The following is an 18,106-nucleotide window of genomic DNA, read 5'->3' on the forward strand; positions in this document are numbered from 1 at the left end:
TGCCTAAGGCTGCCAAAAAGATATAAAAATAGGCTAACAAAGATTAACGACCTGCCGAGTTCTGAGTTGGAGACCAGGCCCTCGTGAAGCTGTATCCTAATCTCACTAGTATCTTTCATGGGTGACATTGTGCTTTAATCTGGAAGTATGAAGGGTTATTCACTATGGCCAAGAGGATTGGGAAGTTGGCGTACAAGCTAAGTCTGTCGTCAGACTTCAAGGTGCATCTAGTGTATCACATATGTAACTTGAAACCATTTTGTGCTGATGTCGATGATCTAGAGCGAAGCCAACTGTAGTGGGAGTCAATCTTACAAAAAGCACATGCAGGTAAGTCTGCAGCCGACAAGTAGCTGGAGTAGATTTTTCGACACAAGATCAACTATATTGGAGAGCCGAAGAAGTATTTTGTCAAGTAAGCATATGAAGAGCAACTGGGAGTATGCGTTTTGAATGAAGCAACGTTACTCAAATGAAGTCAGAGCATACCATGACGCAATGGGCACCAAGGACAGCGAATGATTTTAAAGGAGAGAGCTTAATTTCCAGTGTCTATGTTTGTATAGTCTTTTCTTTTGCTTAGAAGAACCATTTGTATATACATGTTTACTTGTATGGGAGTACCTTTCTACCAATCTGAATGTCATGTTTGGGATTTCTTATTTTGGCTGTTCAGCATGAGGATCCTTGTATAAGCCCTCGAGCACCCTTGAAAGTAAAGTTGAGTCAATCTACTTGCTTACTTTCTTTTGTGATGTACTGTCTTTCTAAGTGAATGAAACAGCTCATTGTAAGTTGTTCTCCTCTTTGTCTTTATTTACGCACTCTTTGTTTTCAAGTTATTTGCATACTTGCTTACCCCCTTTAAGCTTGCGGTGGTTGGGAGGGCCGTCGCACCGCTAGGCTTGGGCGCTGGGCCGAACCGCCATCGAGTACCCGGTACCCGGCCCGGTCCGGGCCCAGGTTCAGGTCATGGTTTTTCACGTTGGGCCTTAACCCGTTGTGCCGGGCCTGGCCCGACATCGTAACGGGCCAGATCTGGTGTAACCAATCGGCCCATTGGGGCCCGTTCGGCCCATTAAGTCGGATGAGTTTGAAGTTTGAACGAAAAACATTTCGACACATCACTTACGGTTTTCGTTTGGAATTTAGAAAAAGAAAGAGCTAAGTCACTGCCACCGTTACCGCACCGCCGCCAGTCCGCCACAGCCACCATCGACCTTTGGTCTCCACCACAGCTTGAACGTTGTTCTCCTTCAAGTAAAGGTGGCATTGATTCAAATAGGGAATCAAAGAAAATACTACTGGAAACTTCAAGTTTCTTGCTGGATTTTCAGAAACATCATTTAGCAGTAGCAGATTTCGAGTTCTCTTTCAAACCTGAGCAAGTTTTTCAGTTTTTCGCAATTCTTCATTCAGTCGGTGGTAGATTCAATCCTAAGATTATTTATGACAAGATCCCTAACTTAAAGGAATTAAAAACCCTATATTTAATGTTGAAAATTGCATGTTACTGCCGTCAAGAGGGAGGAGAACATACACAGAGAAGCACACCTGAGACATGTACCTTTTACCAGCGAAGCAACGGTGCTGAGGAAAAGGCTCTGCCGACCAAGACGTGATGTGAGGAAGAACATCTCACGAAGCTGCTGCTGCAACGAAGCGAGGAAGACGAGAGGAGAGAGACACCCAGCCCGGCTATCAATTTAGAAATGGGTCGGGCCGGGCCTTAAGCTGGGAAGACGAGGCCCGGTACCAGGCCCGGCCCAGCCCATTAATGAACAGACCGGGTAGCGGGTCGGTCAGATCCGGCCCGTTTTCTTAATGGCGCTTCTAAATCGGGCTGGGCCGACCCGGCCTGGCCCAATGCCCTGGCCTATGCGTTGCACGGTTTGGCGAGAACAATTGCCCCGTGACAGATTATGATATAATTAAATATGGAACCGATTCGACTCTAACCAGAGTTGGCATATATCCCGATTAATGAAAAATTGGCGATAGGATCGAAGAATGGTAGCCCAAATTGTGGCGGTGAAGGATAATCCCTTGATCGCAAATAGTTCACTTCTCCCAAGTCAATTTCATATGAATTAATGATGTGAAGTTGTCCAAATCCAATCAAGTCATAGCATGTTGTTATGCATGTTCCATGTTTGCTAAAAACACTAACAATCTACTACTTTATATATATATATATTCTTCAACACATACATATGTGTGTGTGTGTATATATATATATATATATATTATAGTGAATGGTGACTCTAGCTTATCAGAGTTACCCAGCCATCTAACCAATGTCATTCATCTGAAGCAAATTGATGGTTGAGAGAAAAATATGGGAACTAATACTAAATGACAAAGTTACCCATTACTTTTTTCTCATTGTTTTTTTCTTAATTATCAATTATGATGGATCGAACTACCCTAGTTAGATGGCTGAGTAACTCTAAAAACCCAGAATCACTATATATATATATATATATATAGTGAATGGTGACTCTACTTTTTTTGAGTCACCCAGCCATCTAACCAAGGTTTACCCATATGAAGCAAATGGGTGGTTGAGAGAAAAACATGGAGAAAAATATGGGAACTGATACTAAATGACAAAGTTACCCATTACTTTTTTCTCATTATGTTTTTCTTACCTGTCAATCATGATGGATCGAACTACCCTAGTTAGATGGCTGAGTAACTCTAAAAACCCAAAATCAATATTTAATATATATATATATATATATATATATATATATATATATATATATATATATATATATATATATATATATATATATTATATATATATATATATATATATATATATATATATATATATATATAAAAGGTGGCATCATGAGTATGTAAACCAAATCCAAGGATAAAATTAAAACCTCTCATGCAAAAAGCAATTAAAGAAATGAGAGAAATGGTCATCATTTTGAGTAGGTTAAAACCAAAACAGAAGGATCTGTCAGCAAATAAAACACCAATTCAGTTCGACGACAAGGCTTCAATTAATTCCAATATCCAAATCAAACAAGTGAGAGAGAGGGAAAGAAAAGAGGCAACCAAATGGAAAATTGCATGTTTAACCAAATAATTAATTACAATTTGTCACCGGCTTTGCAAACCAAACAATTTTACAAAATTTATCTAAAATGAAACACAAAACAGCTCAGTAATTACATGATATAACAGCACCTCTTTTTATGTATAACCTTCCCTCAATACGGTCTGTTAACTCCTTTGTCTTCAAGCTTTAAGAGGCAGGTGATCTGTTCCTTTAGATACCGTTTGGTTGCAAAAACAATTGTTCTTAGAACACTTGTCCTTAGAACAAGTGTTCTAAAGACAAAGATTCATTGTCTATATAGACAAGTTGTAATTTTGTCCAGTGTTTGCTTATAAAGACAAAATTTTCAACTTGTCTTGTCTACCGTTTGTTTAAATAACTCGATGAACAAGTTAACACATAGAAGAGGTAGCAGCAAGGCCCATAGGAGTCGACAGGATGTAGACGCCTCCTTTCTCATAGCCGCCACCAATCGTCTTCCTAGTTTGCAAGTCCTGAAATGAGCATGAATCAGGGTCAAAAATAATATGACAGTGTAAATCAGTAGTCAACTGTTTAACCGAGAGTAAATGAGATGGAAATTTAGGAGCATATAAAACATGTGGAATAGTCATAGACTTTGAGAGTTTCACATCTCCAGAACCCAATATGGGTGACAGTCTACCATCTGCAATTTTTACATGACGTGGCTGGGGAAATTTATGCAGAGTAGTAAAAGACTCGTGTCTGCTGCAAAAATGTCTTGATGCTCCTGAATCAATAATCCACGAAGTACCTGAGTCAAACATGGAAGGACCCGCTGAGAAGGCTCGATCAGTCACCGCTGTAGCAGCTGAAGCCTGTGAGGCTTTGTGTGCCAAAATTTGCTCATACTCAACTCTGTGAATGCTAACTGTCTCTGGAGCTATACTAGGCGAAGAGTCCTCCACTGTAGGAGTGGCAGTCTGTGCAGAACCCATAGACGAGTAAGTAGAGCTCTTGCCCTGTTTGGTGACCATATTTCTTCCTTGTGACAAGGAGGATGGGCGACCATGTTTATCCCAACAGCGATCCTCTAAATGACCAATCTTACCACAATAGGTGCATTGGAACCTCCCACGGCCCCCAGTTCCACGACCTATACCTCTTCCTCTTGTACTATAGGTGGAGCCATGACCACGACCACCCCCCACAGCAAGTGCAGAGGCAGGCGTCACACCAGCTGGTTGAGACAGACTAATAGCAAGACGGCTAAGTCTGTTGTACGCATCAGAGAGGTCAGGAATTTCACTTCCAGTGAGCATCTGATCCTTAGCAGCAGCATATTCAGGAGAGAGACCAGCAAGAAACTTTGCAACCATAGTAGGTTCAAAGTGTGACTTATAACACGATTTGCACGGAGGACGCAAGAATTTCAAACGTTCATAAGTGGCTTTAACTGTGGCAAAGTATTGAGATAAATCCTGACTTTTCTGTCGGAGATTGTGCAATTCTTCTTCAACTTGAAGGATTTTACTCACATTCTTATCTTGAGAATATGTCTGTCTAAGAAATTCTCACATCTCCTTCGCAATAGTATAGTACGTAATAGTAGAAGCAATTTGAGGTTGAACACTATTCATAATCCACGACATTACCATGTTGTCGTCCTCTTCCCAGGTTATGTACTTCCCTAACTTGTTAGTAGGCTCATCCTCTTCAATTATGTGTCTCTTTCGATGACCTTTAACAGACAACATAAAGGATCTGGACCACAGTTCATAGTTGTGTCCATCTAATTTAACTGTAGATCCATAAGAGAAGGGATTTCCACCTCCTTTGTGATCGTTACCACCCTCGGAATTTCGGCTCTCAGCCATAATAAATCACAGCAAGGATAAGAATACCAAGATAAACTGTATATAAGCAGCAACTTCACGAGGACAACAGGAATAACACGAAACGAAGGAACATGCACACGTTTCTTTCACATCCCCAAACAGCAAATAAAAGTAGCCTGCTGAAACCACACCAGAAACGGACAGAGAATAACTTGCTGAAAATAGTGACTTGCTGAAAATAGCCTGCTGAAAAACACACCAGAAAATAACAACTTGCTGGAAATAGCTTGCTGAAAAACACGCCAGACAAGAACAGGGAATACAGCCTGCTGAAAAACACGCCAGAAAATAACTTGCTGAAAAAAAACCTTACAAACAAGGTCTGCCGCTGCTTCTACCATTCCCAACCTCAACTCTTAAACAGCACGTCCATATCTTTCGTAAAAAAAAATCAGCAAAACATGTTCTGCGTCACCAAAACTTCTGATCATACCTTACACCGCAGCCACTAACAGCATAACGTTCCACTCAAATACTCTCAACAGCGTCCATCAACAGCCCATAACCTTGTCCACGCACTCCACTAGAGGATCTGATCACGCCTTCCACATAGGCGAGATCAGGTCCTCTTCCACGCAAGAAGAAAAATAGGGGAAACCAGCGATCACGCCAGCAACAACTTGAGATGCTCACGTACAAGAAGTCTGAGACGATTGGTTCATGCCAGCAGACTTGAAGGTTCACGCCAGCAGACTGAATCAATACCGCAACAAGGAAGGCACGAGAGGAGCACGCCAGCAAACTTGAGTCGATCACACCAGCGTAGGCTCTGATACCATGTTACGTGATGAAGAAGGGGAGAACGAGAGAGGGAGAGAGAGAGAGAGAGAGAGACGAAAAAGATATATTGATCTCGTGCTCTAATCTCAACTTAAAGGGAGATTAGGGCACGGCTGAGGCAGTTACAAGAGAAGGACAAATAAAATATTAAAAGGACAGAAAGGAACCCTAACTCTTAAATAGTCAAATAACTACCACATTTAAAAACAAACTTTCTAATTTCAACAAATAGCTCGGGTGACATCTAATAAATGGCGATTTTTATGTTCGGCCACGTCATTTTGGGGAGGAGTATAACTACAGGACGTCTCATGAACAACACCCTTGCCCCGCAGGAAGTCATCCAGAGATTGGGAGACATACTCCCTGGCATTATCAGTACGGAGTGTCTAAACAGAGGTCTGAAATTGATTTTCGACAAAGGCAACAAAATTTTTGACAACGACAGGAACCTCACTGCGTTCTTTCAACAAATACACGAACGTACAATGGGAGTAGTCATCAATCAGAGTCATAAAGTAATGGAAACCACGACAAGTGGGTACTCCCGAAGCACCCCAAACATTAGAGTGAACCAAAGCAAAAGGACGAGTGGTTTTATTGAGAAAAATAGGGTACGAAGCCCTAACATACTTAGCAAACTGACACACTTCATATGTGAAGGAGTCCATGGAAACAGAAGTAAACAACCTAGGAAACAACTTCTTAATCAACTGGAATGGGAGATGTCCAAGACGCTCATGCCATCTCATAATGCTAGACCTGTCCTCCACGCCCGTCGACTGTCTGCTAGTGGCTGAGATGAGAGCAGAGGCAACCTGTACGGGGCAGTCTGTAGAGGCCATCAATAACCGAACCAATCCCAATCTTCCTCCCCGTCACCAAGTCCTGCAGGGTACAATGATCAGCAGAGAAAATTAGATTACAATTGAGTTCTTTGGTGATACTACTGACAGATAACAAATTCACAAGAATATTGGGAACATGAAGAGCATTATGCAAAAGATATTTATTTAATAAGGACAAACTTCCTTTTCCAGCCACAGAGATCGAGGACCCATCAGCCATAGATACGCGTTGCTGCCCTGAAGACAATTTGTACTCTTGAAACATCTTAGGGTTCCCTGTCATATGATGAGTAGCTCCACTGTCAACTACCCAATCACCAAGTAAGGGATTACCTTGATCACTTGTGGCAACAAGAGCTTGGGCTAACTGAGCTCCCTCAAACGTGGAGGCATCCTCCTTAGTAGTAGATAACCGGCTGATGTAAGCTTGTAATTCTTTGATTTGGTCAGAGGAAAGCTTCGGTTTTTCAACACTGGGAGAGCTAGTATCAGCCATAGGAGGACCCCGCCTACCAGAGGGAGGACGACCATGGGTGAGCCTCTTCTCAGGATGAAGATCCCAACAAAAATCAACTGAGTGTCCCAACTTGTTACAATGACTGCAACACTGAATGGGACGCTACCCAGTCCCTGGAGCACGGCCAACAAAAGCAGAGGGTGAACTACCATGACTGTAGTCAATATGCATCACGTGACGGCGTTGTTCCTCAGATTCCACCCGGGCATACACCTCCTCAATTCCAGGGGTCTCGTCACAGTTGAGAATTTGACTCCTAATGGATTCAAACTCATCACGCAGACCTCCCAGAAAAATAAAAGTGCGGTCCATCCATTCTTTCTGCCAGTACAGTTCATGATCAGAACCACAATGCCAATCATCATTCACATGATAATCCAGTTCCTCCCATTTAGTCTTCAGGGCTGCATAGAAGGATGCCACAGACAAGTCACCATGTTTAAGAGAATAGATGTTGTGTTTAATCTGGTATGTACGCAGGACTCTCTTTTTACGACCATACATCTTCGCAAGCACAGTCCACATGTCATATGAGGTCAACTTTCGCAAAATAAGGGGCTGAATATCAGCAGAAACAGAACTAATAATCCAAACCTTAACTTGACTATCTTCCAACGCCCAAGTCGCCCATCCAGGATCAGTTTTACTAGGCGCAGGTTTCTCCCTCGTGATATAGGGCAGACGATCGCGACTAGTGATCCCAATTTCCAGCGCAGCAGACCAAAAGAGATAATTGTCTTTGTTCAGCCGAATAGAGGTGACTTGAACAGACAAGTTTTCGCTCTTGGTATTGCTGCCCGTATCAAAGTTAACATCGGTCTTGGAGGTCATCTCTTCAGCCATAACAACCACAAAAGAAATCCAACAGTCAGAGAATACCAAAAAAAAAACGCAGGAGGAGGACCCGGGCACTATGGCACTTTGCCTACAATGGAGGACGGGCAGCAGCAGAGTAGCGGGATTCCCGGCAAGCAGTCACAGGGCGTGGAACAGGCCAGGCGACTGCGGGCGGCGTCGAACAGCGAGTGGCGTTGGCGCAGCGGTGTCAGACCGGCGGACGGCAGCGGCGCACGCCAGGCAACAGCGGACGGCGGGCTGCGTCAGCAGCGGGACGTAGGGCGACGTCAGCGGCGGTGGGACGGCGGTCTACGTCGGTGGCGGTGGGACAGCGGGCTGCGTCGGCGGCGGGGCTAAGAACTCCAGCAAGATCAGACTTAGGGTTCAAAAAAAAAACTCTAAATCACACACGAACGAAGAAGCCAAACAGCACGATTTTGGCTATGATACCATGTAGAAACACGCAGCGGAAGAAGAGAAAGGTAAACAAACACAAGATTTACGTGGAAAACCTCGGGATTAGGTGAAAAACCACGGGGAAGCTCTAACCTAGGGGCAAAACCGCAACCCTAGGAGAGAGAAAACTTAATTCACTTAATCAACAATAACAATAAGTCATTAGAATAAAAGATGGAGGAAGAGAGACCCGCCTAGGGAACCGAGCCCGTCCTCGGTTCCCGCACCCATGGGTACCGGGTCCATATCCGGACCCGGTTCCCTATTACACGGTATTCTAACATAACTTAACAGCGAAGGATATTATAATGGTTGGAGCAGATATGGCATTTAACTCAGGAAAATTCAACCAGGTTTGTAACAAGAGACCCTTAGCTCTAATCAGTATATCAATGATCTAATCTAACAAGTCATTCCTTCCACAAGTCGAATCAAGAACCAAGATAGAAACAAATGCAGAGAATCATCTGGCCCAGATATGCAAACCTGATTCTTCCCAATCAAACTAAGTAATGAACAGAAGATTGGAGACGGTTATGAGCTTTTATAACATATAATCGAATGGACCTTGGAATTTGAAATGGCAATCAAGAGCCTAGGATAGGTCTAACAAATTCTAGTAGGTTTCTCCTGTAAAGGTTCAGACTTTGAACATCTTATTTGTCTGCATTTCAATCATTTCCATCATTTGTTCCCTTCGTTTTGTTGTCTTTGGTAGCATGTTGTTCTCATACTGATTGTCCCATTTGCAAGGTGACAGCTTTACAAGTTTTATTTCTTTGTCCCTCTCTCATACATGCTTTTATATGTGTTCTTAAGATATGAAATCTCATCATGATCCACCAATATCATCTGTACTGGAATACCTTCAATCATCACGACCTCACCTGCCTAAGTTTATGAAAATGCTTGATTGTGATGTTTTGGTGTTGGCTGTAAAAATTTCAAACAACAAAATGTTATAGATAACTAGGGGTTTCAACAGGACAGATTCGGATCAAGCTATATCCATTGGGAGCCATATGTAACTAAATGAAACACCAGAAAATCCACCTAGAGAATCTGATGCATTTGCATGCCTAGCCATGAGTTTTTTTTTAACATTAAATAGTGAATGAAGAAAACAAAAAAAAATGCCCCTTTTACCTTAATGCAGAAACTTTTAGCATGCTGAAGATGATGAGCCAGAAAGGCATTATCAGTACTGAAAAGTTTAACAGCAATTTGCTTTTGAATGCAGGTAACTCTCACCTATATCTCTGCTTCTAAACTTGACTGTGTCCAAACTATTGAGGAAAACAGAATCAGGAGACATGATGTCAGGTGCCATTAACTTGTACACTTCTTTTTACAGAGGAAGCAAGTTGATCTTTCAATTCAAACTTTTGTGCTACAGAAAATAAAAGCTGCAGTTAATTGTGGGAAAAAGGTTTCTGATACATAACGGATTTGCATTGTGGACTTTGCACATGATGAAAGTATATGCTTCATCGTTACAGCAATAGGACCCCACATTCCCATAATTTCACATCAGCACATACAGTGAAATACTAGTACAAAAAAGATAGGGTTTTCTATGAACTAAAAGGTAGAAAGTAAACCATCCTAATATTGTAGCCTATAATATCCATACAAATCGACAAGCCACCACCACCTTCTTGCCATGCAGAGTCTAATATTTGTACAGTTGATTTTTAACACTTTACCTTCAAGATGGTGCCAAATGCCAACCCTACCAAGCACCAAGCCCCACATGATTAATCACTTCATAAGTGCAGGCTACCTCCAGAAGGCTGTAGATTTTATCAACAATATGACTTTTCCAGATAACACTTGTGTCTGAACATTGATGCCAACTGCAAGAAGAGCTCATGGATAAGAATAACTTGCAGTGGAGGCAGGAAAGCACATTCTTCACATTGATTTTGAAATATCTGTGGCATTCCTGCAGCTTTCTGAGATTTATGCTACTTGTTAAAATAAGGACAAGCATCATAAATAAGGAAGCTGAGCACAACCTTGTTAGGCTTAAAGCTACATTGATCTTCTTCATCAGACAGAACTTCAGGGTTTGATAACTATCCAGCTTCCTTCATCAGATAAGTCAATAAGTGTAGCATTTCATAGATCTCTTCAATCTGATAATGAGTCTTGTCTTCTGGTGCAAAGTAGTGTCTTCTGTTTCTTATCTCAATCCAACTAAGTGCCGGTTGCTTTTTCATTCCCCTCTCCTTTATAAGGACTCGTAGCTGACTAACATGCTTCCATCTTCTAGCACCAGCATAGACGTTTGATAGACTCACATACCTCGCAACATTTGTAGGCTCCAAACTGAAAAGGGACTCAGCAGCTTCACTAGCAAGGTCCGCATTGCCATGGATCAGACAAGAACCAAGCAGTGCACCCCACATGCCCACATCAGGTTGAGAACTGATGCTTTTAAGCAACTCAACTGCTTCATTTAGACGACCAGACCTCCCAAGTAGATCAATCATGGCTGCGTAATGGTCTGATCTAGGACGTACTCCATAGTGTGTCTCCATCAAGATCCAATATTGATGCCCTTCTGATACTAAACCAGCATGGCTGCATGCAGCTAGAACACCAAGAAAGGTAACGTCATTTGGTTTCACACCTGATGTGCTCATTCTATCAAAAATTTCCAAGGATTCTCTTGCACAACCGTTCTGTGCAAAACCAGTTATTAATGCATTCCATGAAACAATATCTCTTTCGCACATCTGTTTGAAGTGTATTAAGGCTGAGCCTATGCATCCACACTTCGCATACATGTCAATCAAAGCATTTGAGATAAAGGTGTTGGCCTCAGGCATTGTTCTAATGATGTGTCCATGAAGCTGCTTGCCACATTCAATGAGGCCTAGACTTGAGCATGCACTTAAAACACCAACAAATGTAAATGCTGTAGGAGGAACAAACTCTTTTTGCATTTCAGAAAAGAGCTCCAATGCCTTTTCACCTTGATCATTTTGAGAATGCCCAGTGATTAATGCAGTCCATGAGACCTCATTTTTTACTGGCATGCGCTCAAATAGCTGGCGTGCCTCTTCTAACTGATTTAACCGAGCGTAGCTAGAGAACATTGAAGTCCATGATATTACATCTCTTTCCTCCATTCTATCAAAGACTATCATTGAAGTCCTTAAATCTCCGCATTTTCCATAAGCATCAATGAACGAATTTAACATGATCAGGTTCAGCTTAAGCCCCATAACCACAACAGCACCATGAATCTGCCTGACCCATTCCAGAACCTTGAATCTGGAACAGACATTTAGTAGGCTAACAAGCGTGAACTTATCAATCCACATTTTTTCTTTCTGGAAGCTGCGGAAAATACCAATGGCGCCTTCCCAATTTCCACATCGAGCAAACCCGGATATCATTGAATTCCATGTGACTACATTCCTCTCAGGCATTTGGTTAAAAAGCCCTTGTGCATCGACTAGCAGCCCATTTCTTGCATACCCACCAATGATAGTGTTCCATGTATATGCATTTCTCTCAGGCATTTCGTCAAACAGTCGGCGGGATGATGAAATTGAGTTGCATTTTGCGTAGACTTCGACCAACCGGTTAGCCAAGAAAACATTCAAATCAAGCGCAGTCTTAATAAGAGCAGCATGGACTGATCTGCCCAGTTTGAGATTGGTCTCTTTGATGCATCTATCCAGCAAGTATGTGTACAGCGAGCCACAACCTTTCTCACTAGCATGAGACTGCATTCCTCCTCCCAATGCAAGCTAAGGAGGAGGCAGAAAACTAAATTAGAGAGGTAGAATAAAATGGAACTAATAATAATTTTACATATCGATCTAACAAAGGTACGTCTCTAGGAAAGAAACCTTTAGATAGTTATTCCAAAGCATACCTTATCAAACATCTTATATGTGCTTGGTGTCCTGAAAACCATTTCTAATCAATTCATTGCTGGCAGTATCAAACATGTCGTGGTTAACTTTGCTCTTTGAGTCCTTACTTCTTAACTATTCCACAATTCGTAGTTCTAACACGAGGAGCCATGTTAAGGGGCTGAAGATATGACCTATTCAACAATAAATCAGCTACTTTGTGACATGTGACAAACTCTGTTGTGTATACACACTTGCACTCTTACCAAACAATCTTTTATGCTTGCGTTGATTTATTTTTTCCTTGATCTTTTATGTATAGTTGTATGCTTCATAATTCTTTTGTTTTTTGTTTCACGTCAAATATTTTTCTTTCTAGGTCTAAAGGGTGCCCCATGTTCTTTGTTTAACACGCCCCCTCGTGTTTTACTTTTTTAGATGAAGCGACATTTTTGGTATTCAAACAATGGGCATTTCCATCATTTTATGTGAAAAGTGACTTTTGTTTTTTATTTTGGGTTTCCAAAAAGTAGATTTCACTTTCTATTTTTGGTGACGACGTCAATGAATCCAATAACTCAATTTGGATTAGAAATCCAATCGAACCATTCCAAATAAATTAATATCTAATTAAGAAATTGAATCATTTTCGGATATAAAAAACAGCACTTGATTGGAGTAGGATTCAAATCGATTTACTTTTAAATAAATATTCTATATTGAACACTCTTACATTTTCAAAAATGGTCCAGATTTGGTTCAAAATTCGGATTCAGATGTGAGTTTTAAGATTTGATTTGTGAATCTGGATTTCATAAATTTCTTCCCTTATATTTGAACTTTAATTTAAATATATGTAAATATCCAAATGAAACAGATACAGTCAAGAGTATATCTGATTCAAATCTAATCTATTTACATCTCTAATTTGTAAACAAACTGCCCACTATTAGGGCCTAAGGATCCAGCTTAGCTCATAGAGTTGGCCAGTTGGGCTTAAGAGATGTTAGCTGCCTTTGACCAAAGCACACAAACGGATCATTAGAATCTCGTCCCCGAATATGCACAGATATTAAGGACGTCCAAGAGACGACACCTTTGTAAACCATATCATCGAACACTTTGGTTACCTACTTGGGCCTAAGGCCCGCCATCGGGTTGGTTACAGGTATCAAACCCGAAACGGGCCAGGCTGGGACCACAAAATCGCCGTCGGCTTCTTCGGGCTGGGTACTAGCAGCCTCATAACCTATATAATTCTAAGAATATAATGGCAAAATTTGCATTAACCATTAAGTGATGGCTGTGATAAAACAGTTTAACGACGAAAAACCGGAGGAAGTGTTCAAGTAAAGAATCTCAATGATCAATAAAAAAAGTTTCCCACTGGGCTTTACTATCAAACTGCAAAACTAGCTTTTGGAAAGAGGAGCTCATCTGCTCATTCAGAAAAACTCAAAACATCTAGTTCATTCTCCTAATCAGCTCATTGATCTTGTCTTCGCGGTTCCCAGCATCACCTCCCTCCACGTAGTGGTTTCTCTTCTTTTTGAGGCCACCAGATGGGGCACTAAGTTTAAATGGCCACAAAAAGTTGTTGGCTTCTTTAAAATGAGGTCCCACAGTCATTATCTCGTGAATCAAATCTTCAACACAGATAATGCCATACTTGCCTAGAGCCTGAAATAAACAGAAACTTCAGGTGAAAAGAAGAAAAAAAAAAGAAGAATAGATGGCAATGACTGTGAAACACAAACACAAGTTGGTCGCATAGGTACCTCTTCCACAATGGAATTGTCTGTCAATGGGATCCGCTGATTATTCGATTTGCCATAACCTCTCTTGTAAATAAGCTCTTTTACACTCTTCAAATTAGGGTAACTGTCACATGAGAGAAATTATCAAACATGCAATAATCATATCATTTGCATTATCCAGATGCAAATGAAAACATACCCGTATGTAACATAAGGCTCAACCTTGTGCAACATATTCATCGTGGCCTTGTTTACCTTCAGGAAAACGCCATTGAATATCTGCATGAAAAGACACCGTCAAAGTCACAGCAAAGTCGTCTACATAAGCAGAAAAGTTGAGACAACACTCCCTATGTTTTACCTGTCTCAAGCGCAACAACTGCAAAATCTTTCTTGTCTTGGGATGCATAGCATTGATACTATAAAATGCAAACACAATAATCTAGGATTAGATACATTTGAAATGAGTACATCACATCAACTCAGAATTAAAGCATATGCCATTCTGGTTTTTAAGGAATCATAAGACCAGTCCAATGTCCCCTGCCAAGGAACAAACCAAGTAGAAACCAATTTTCCAATTAAACCCCACAAGTGTAACTGAACTCCACAGCCCTGGGGAGGCAGCACTTGACGTTTAAAGAATATAGTTATAAAAGCATTAATCAGTTCAAAAGAAGAAGATTTAAAGTCACGGTTAGGTAACAAAACTCTCTAAGTTGTAACTAAAAGATCAATAGTTCCTTCCAGACTAAAAATGGTCGGCCAGGATTAAAACAAACTCTTTGAACAGAAACTACAAGTCCAAACTTCATAAATTGAACCACTCGTCAAGTAATAAGCTGTCATAACCAAGTTAAACCACATCAATATCTTGCTCAAACTTGGCTGGTTGGATCTACATACGGAAGTAGGAAAAAGATTGTAAAGCAATAAGCCACTACATTTCATGCAAGAAAAAAAGTAACACTCACCCTCGAATACGGATGATGAACAGCAGTTTTGCTTCTGGATTGACATAAAATCCACCTTTCAGTTTTGCCTCTCTCTTCAACCTAACGAGTTCCTTATCCTATTAATTCAACATAAGTATCCTATTAGGTCTCGGGTAGGTCGTTTGCAAAACATACATTCCCAAAAGTAAAGAAGAATGGTTTTGGGAATGATAATCTCACGTTCTCCTCATACTCTTTTGCATATGCTTGAGCCCTTTTGAAAATCAGCTTACGGTTTTCACTGTTCTTTTTCCTCTTTGCTTCGATCTCTTGCTTCTTTGCTAAGTTCCATTCCTCAAGTCTCTTTCTTTTCTTCAAAACAGACTCTGGAATTATTACAGCACCTTTCTTCTCATCCTCACCCATCTATAAAAGGAACATAAACTCAGAAACAAAATTCACATCCTCTTAGTAATGAAATTATAAGATTAGCATCTGTCCTCATAATTCTTGAAACAAGTGTACTTCATCAACAAGCTATTAAAGAAGGAAACTGCCAGGACATCTTAACAGTGTAACAGCATACAATTAGCAAGAACCAACATCAAGGAAAATTATAATACAAATTTACATACACTATAAACTATAAAGTTCTGTGGGAGCCAATAACGTTAAAAGACCAGGGTTACTTAAAAAATAACACTTCACGGAACTAGTTGATTCATTTACAAGACTAAGAGTAAGCAATTGTGGACAAGAGGAACTGCAAACTACGGCAAAGAATCCGCAAATGCAAAGGTAGCCTCTAATATGGCAAAAAATCGATTTACCATTGCATTAAAAAAAGGTTTCAGAAATCACTTCAACCACTACACAATAAAAAGCCAAAACAGGCAGAGGAACAATGGAAGTTTATCATTCCTTTCTATTTCTCGCAATTTGAAGCTCAAGATCCCACACAAGAAAGAAACAAACTTATAACAAGAGAAATGGACACTCTGCCCTCATTCCATTTTTTTTGCATCAAGGAAGAAAATAGAAATGAAATAGAAGAAAAGAGAACACAAATTTTCGAGTATTGAAAGGAAAATCCAGAGTTATGAACAGCAGTTCGAATAGTGGTAGAACTGTGGCTCCCCAGATAGCACGTCTGTTGAAAAGGGTCCCGAGGCAAGCTCCCGAAAACTGACCATAATCGTTTTGTATTGGCCCCAAACAAGTTTTCTCTTGAACACTACATTATTAGTCTGGGCTCACACTTCTGCTTCACAAAGGTCGTGAATGAACACAAAAAAAATACTTCAACGGTGGCTGGAAACAGAAACATAAAACCCCAGAAAGAGCATGAGAAACAACTCAACACCCATTCCATGGCAATCTATTCAATCTATAATATACATTGCTGGAGAAAATGAAGGCTCAAAGACCCTCTTCAACCAACGAGAAAGGGAGGACTCTGAGCCCTCGACTTCAACTGCCGAAGAAAATAAGGCTCAGAGTGCTCGGCTGAAGAAAAATGGCAGGGGGAGAGAGAGAAAGAGAGAAGAAGCAATGAGAGGGTAGCAGCCTTCTACTGACGGTGGGAAAATGATGGAGGGAAAGAGATAGAGTTACCTTTCGCCGCTGCTGAGACGCTGCGCTGGTGAGAAAATCCCCACAGGCCACAGCAAGCCGCTGTTGAGAGGAAAAATAGTACCAAGAGGAAGAAGGGAAGCGAGATGAACGATGAAGTGCGCGGACCCTTGAACGAAGCCCTAACCGAACAACAAAAAAAATACCCACAAAAGGGAGGGGTCCGAATTTTTTTCTAGGAGAATTTTCTCCGAATCCGACTAACGTTTTCTCCTTGTTTGATAACGTGGGAGGAAAAAGCGTCCACTCCCGCAACTCTTTCCTAGTTGCACAGTGTCTTTTTTCCTGTGCATCAAACGCCCATTACAGGGAAGGCGTTTTCTGAATTCTGTAAACTCTGAAAAAAAAAAAAAAGATGAACTTAGCTTGTGTACATGGGAGTAGCACAATTAGGTCAGGGTGATCGAAGATCCGTGGATTCAAAATCGAACCCTCCCTCATCTAAGTTCATGGTGTTTAACATGTCAAATCTATGCTATTAAAATCCTCATTTTGAACAAATTGAGGATCTCCTAAAACACCTCTTTTTATGCAGTCTTAGATGATGTAAGATCTGATGTAAGATCTAATGCTATCCAATGCAACCTTGTTAAGGGCCAATTGAGCATAAGCAGTGAATCTCCAATTCAAAACCTAGGCTACTCTTCCTACATTGTAAATGATGACAAGCACACCGGACACCCAAGTTTAAAAGTGTCTTATACTCATAAGTCCACATAAGTCCAATAACAGCATCGGATCTCAAAGGCCGAACATATTTAGTAAACCCAAGAATCAAACTCTCCCATCCAGCGAGGCAACCGATTCTTGACAAAATCACCCAAGTTTTGGGACTTAAATGGACCGGAAGGTCCCATGTCTGCAAAAACTTAATCATGGACCTGGGGATCCGGCCAACCCTATGTTTGAAACCCGAGCTCCGGCTTAACCTGGACCCACACAGTTACAATACAAAAATATTTTTTAAATATAAAATAATGTTTGTAATATAATTTGTTATTTTTAATAATAAAATATATATTATTAAAAAAATAAAAATAATATTTAAAAGTTTAAAAGTTATCGAACACAATCGAGCCCCTGTTGGATCGACCTGGAACGGTTTTTTAGGCCCGAGCCCAACCAAGCCGGGTACTGGGTTCCCGTCCCGATGCCCAGGTATACATGTAACCGTTTTCTTGTCAAAACTTATCTCGAACTTGTTAGAATTTTGTTCTTTTAATATCTTGAATAATAACGTTAGAGAATACACGAGTGTCTTACGCCTATATTTTCTGATGTCTTGAAAAAGTACCACAAGAATTTACACTTTAGGTGCTTTGTTGATTGCCGGAGACGTTAACATCTTCAACAATAAAAACCGATAGATCATGACGTCCACCTTCCAAAGGGTTGGATTTGCTCAAAAGGTTCAGAAAATATTAACATCTGATTGACACAATTGGAAGGACTAGAATTTTTAAAAATGATATAACATCGGATTTAAATGAGAATGATTTACATTCTGTCTTAAATCAGATTTGTTTTTGAGTTCAGT

The 18,106-nt window shown here is 40.7% G+C and overlaps 2 protein-coding genes across 4 annotated transcripts; both read right to left on the reverse strand.

Annotated features, from left to right (window-relative positions):
- Nucleotides 1-6,440: 6,440 nt before the first annotated feature.
- LOC116252101 (pentatricopeptide repeat-containing protein At2g21090-like) lies at nt 6,441-13,437 on the reverse strand. 3 transcript variants are annotated; one of them, XR_007575207.1, is made up of 3 exons: nt 12,266-13,437; nt 10,080-12,137; nt 6,441-6,603 (listed from the first exon to the last, which is right to left on the reverse strand). XR_007575207.1 is itself a non-coding variant. In XM_031626170.2 (2 exons), the coding sequence occupies exons 1-2, from the start codon at nt 12,305-12,307 to the stop codon at nt 10,452-10,454; spliced, it is 1,728 nt and encodes a 575-aa protein (XP_031482030.1). In that variant the 5' UTR covers nt 12,308-13,437; the 3' UTR covers nt 9,739-10,451. The 3 variants fall into 3 exon arrangements, 1 of the variants encoding a protein (XP_031482030.1); XR_004172067.2 differs by lacking the exon at nt 6,441-6,603 and having other exon boundaries at nt 9,739-10,229; nt 10,392-12,137; XM_031626170.2 differs by lacking the exon at nt 6,441-6,603 and having other exon boundaries at nt 9,739-12,137.
- A 150-nt stretch (nt 13,438-13,587) lies between these two features.
- LOC116248478 (60S ribosomal protein L7-2-like) lies at nt 13,588-16,900 on the reverse strand. The gene is made up of 7 exons (XM_031621286.2): nt 16,552-16,900; nt 15,178-15,363; nt 14,977-15,074; nt 14,364-14,421; nt 14,202-14,281; nt 14,024-14,126; nt 13,588-13,925 (listed from the first exon to the last, which is right to left on the reverse strand). Exons 2-7 carry the CDS (start codon nt 15,361-15,363, stop codon nt 13,710-13,712), a joined length of 741 nt encoding a protein of 246 aa, XP_031477146.1. The 5' UTR covers nt 16,552-16,900; the 3' UTR covers nt 13,588-13,709.
- Nucleotides 16,901-18,106: the final 1,206 nt, after the last annotated feature.

The sequence above is a fragment of the Nymphaea colorata genome, chromosome 1 (assembly GCF_008831285.2).
Source record: "Nymphaea colorata isolate Beijing-Zhang1983 chromosome 1, ASM883128v2, whole genome shotgun sequence".
Lineage (NCBI taxonomy): Eukaryota > Viridiplantae > Streptophyta > Magnoliopsida > Nymphaeales > Nymphaeaceae > Nymphaea > Nymphaea colorata.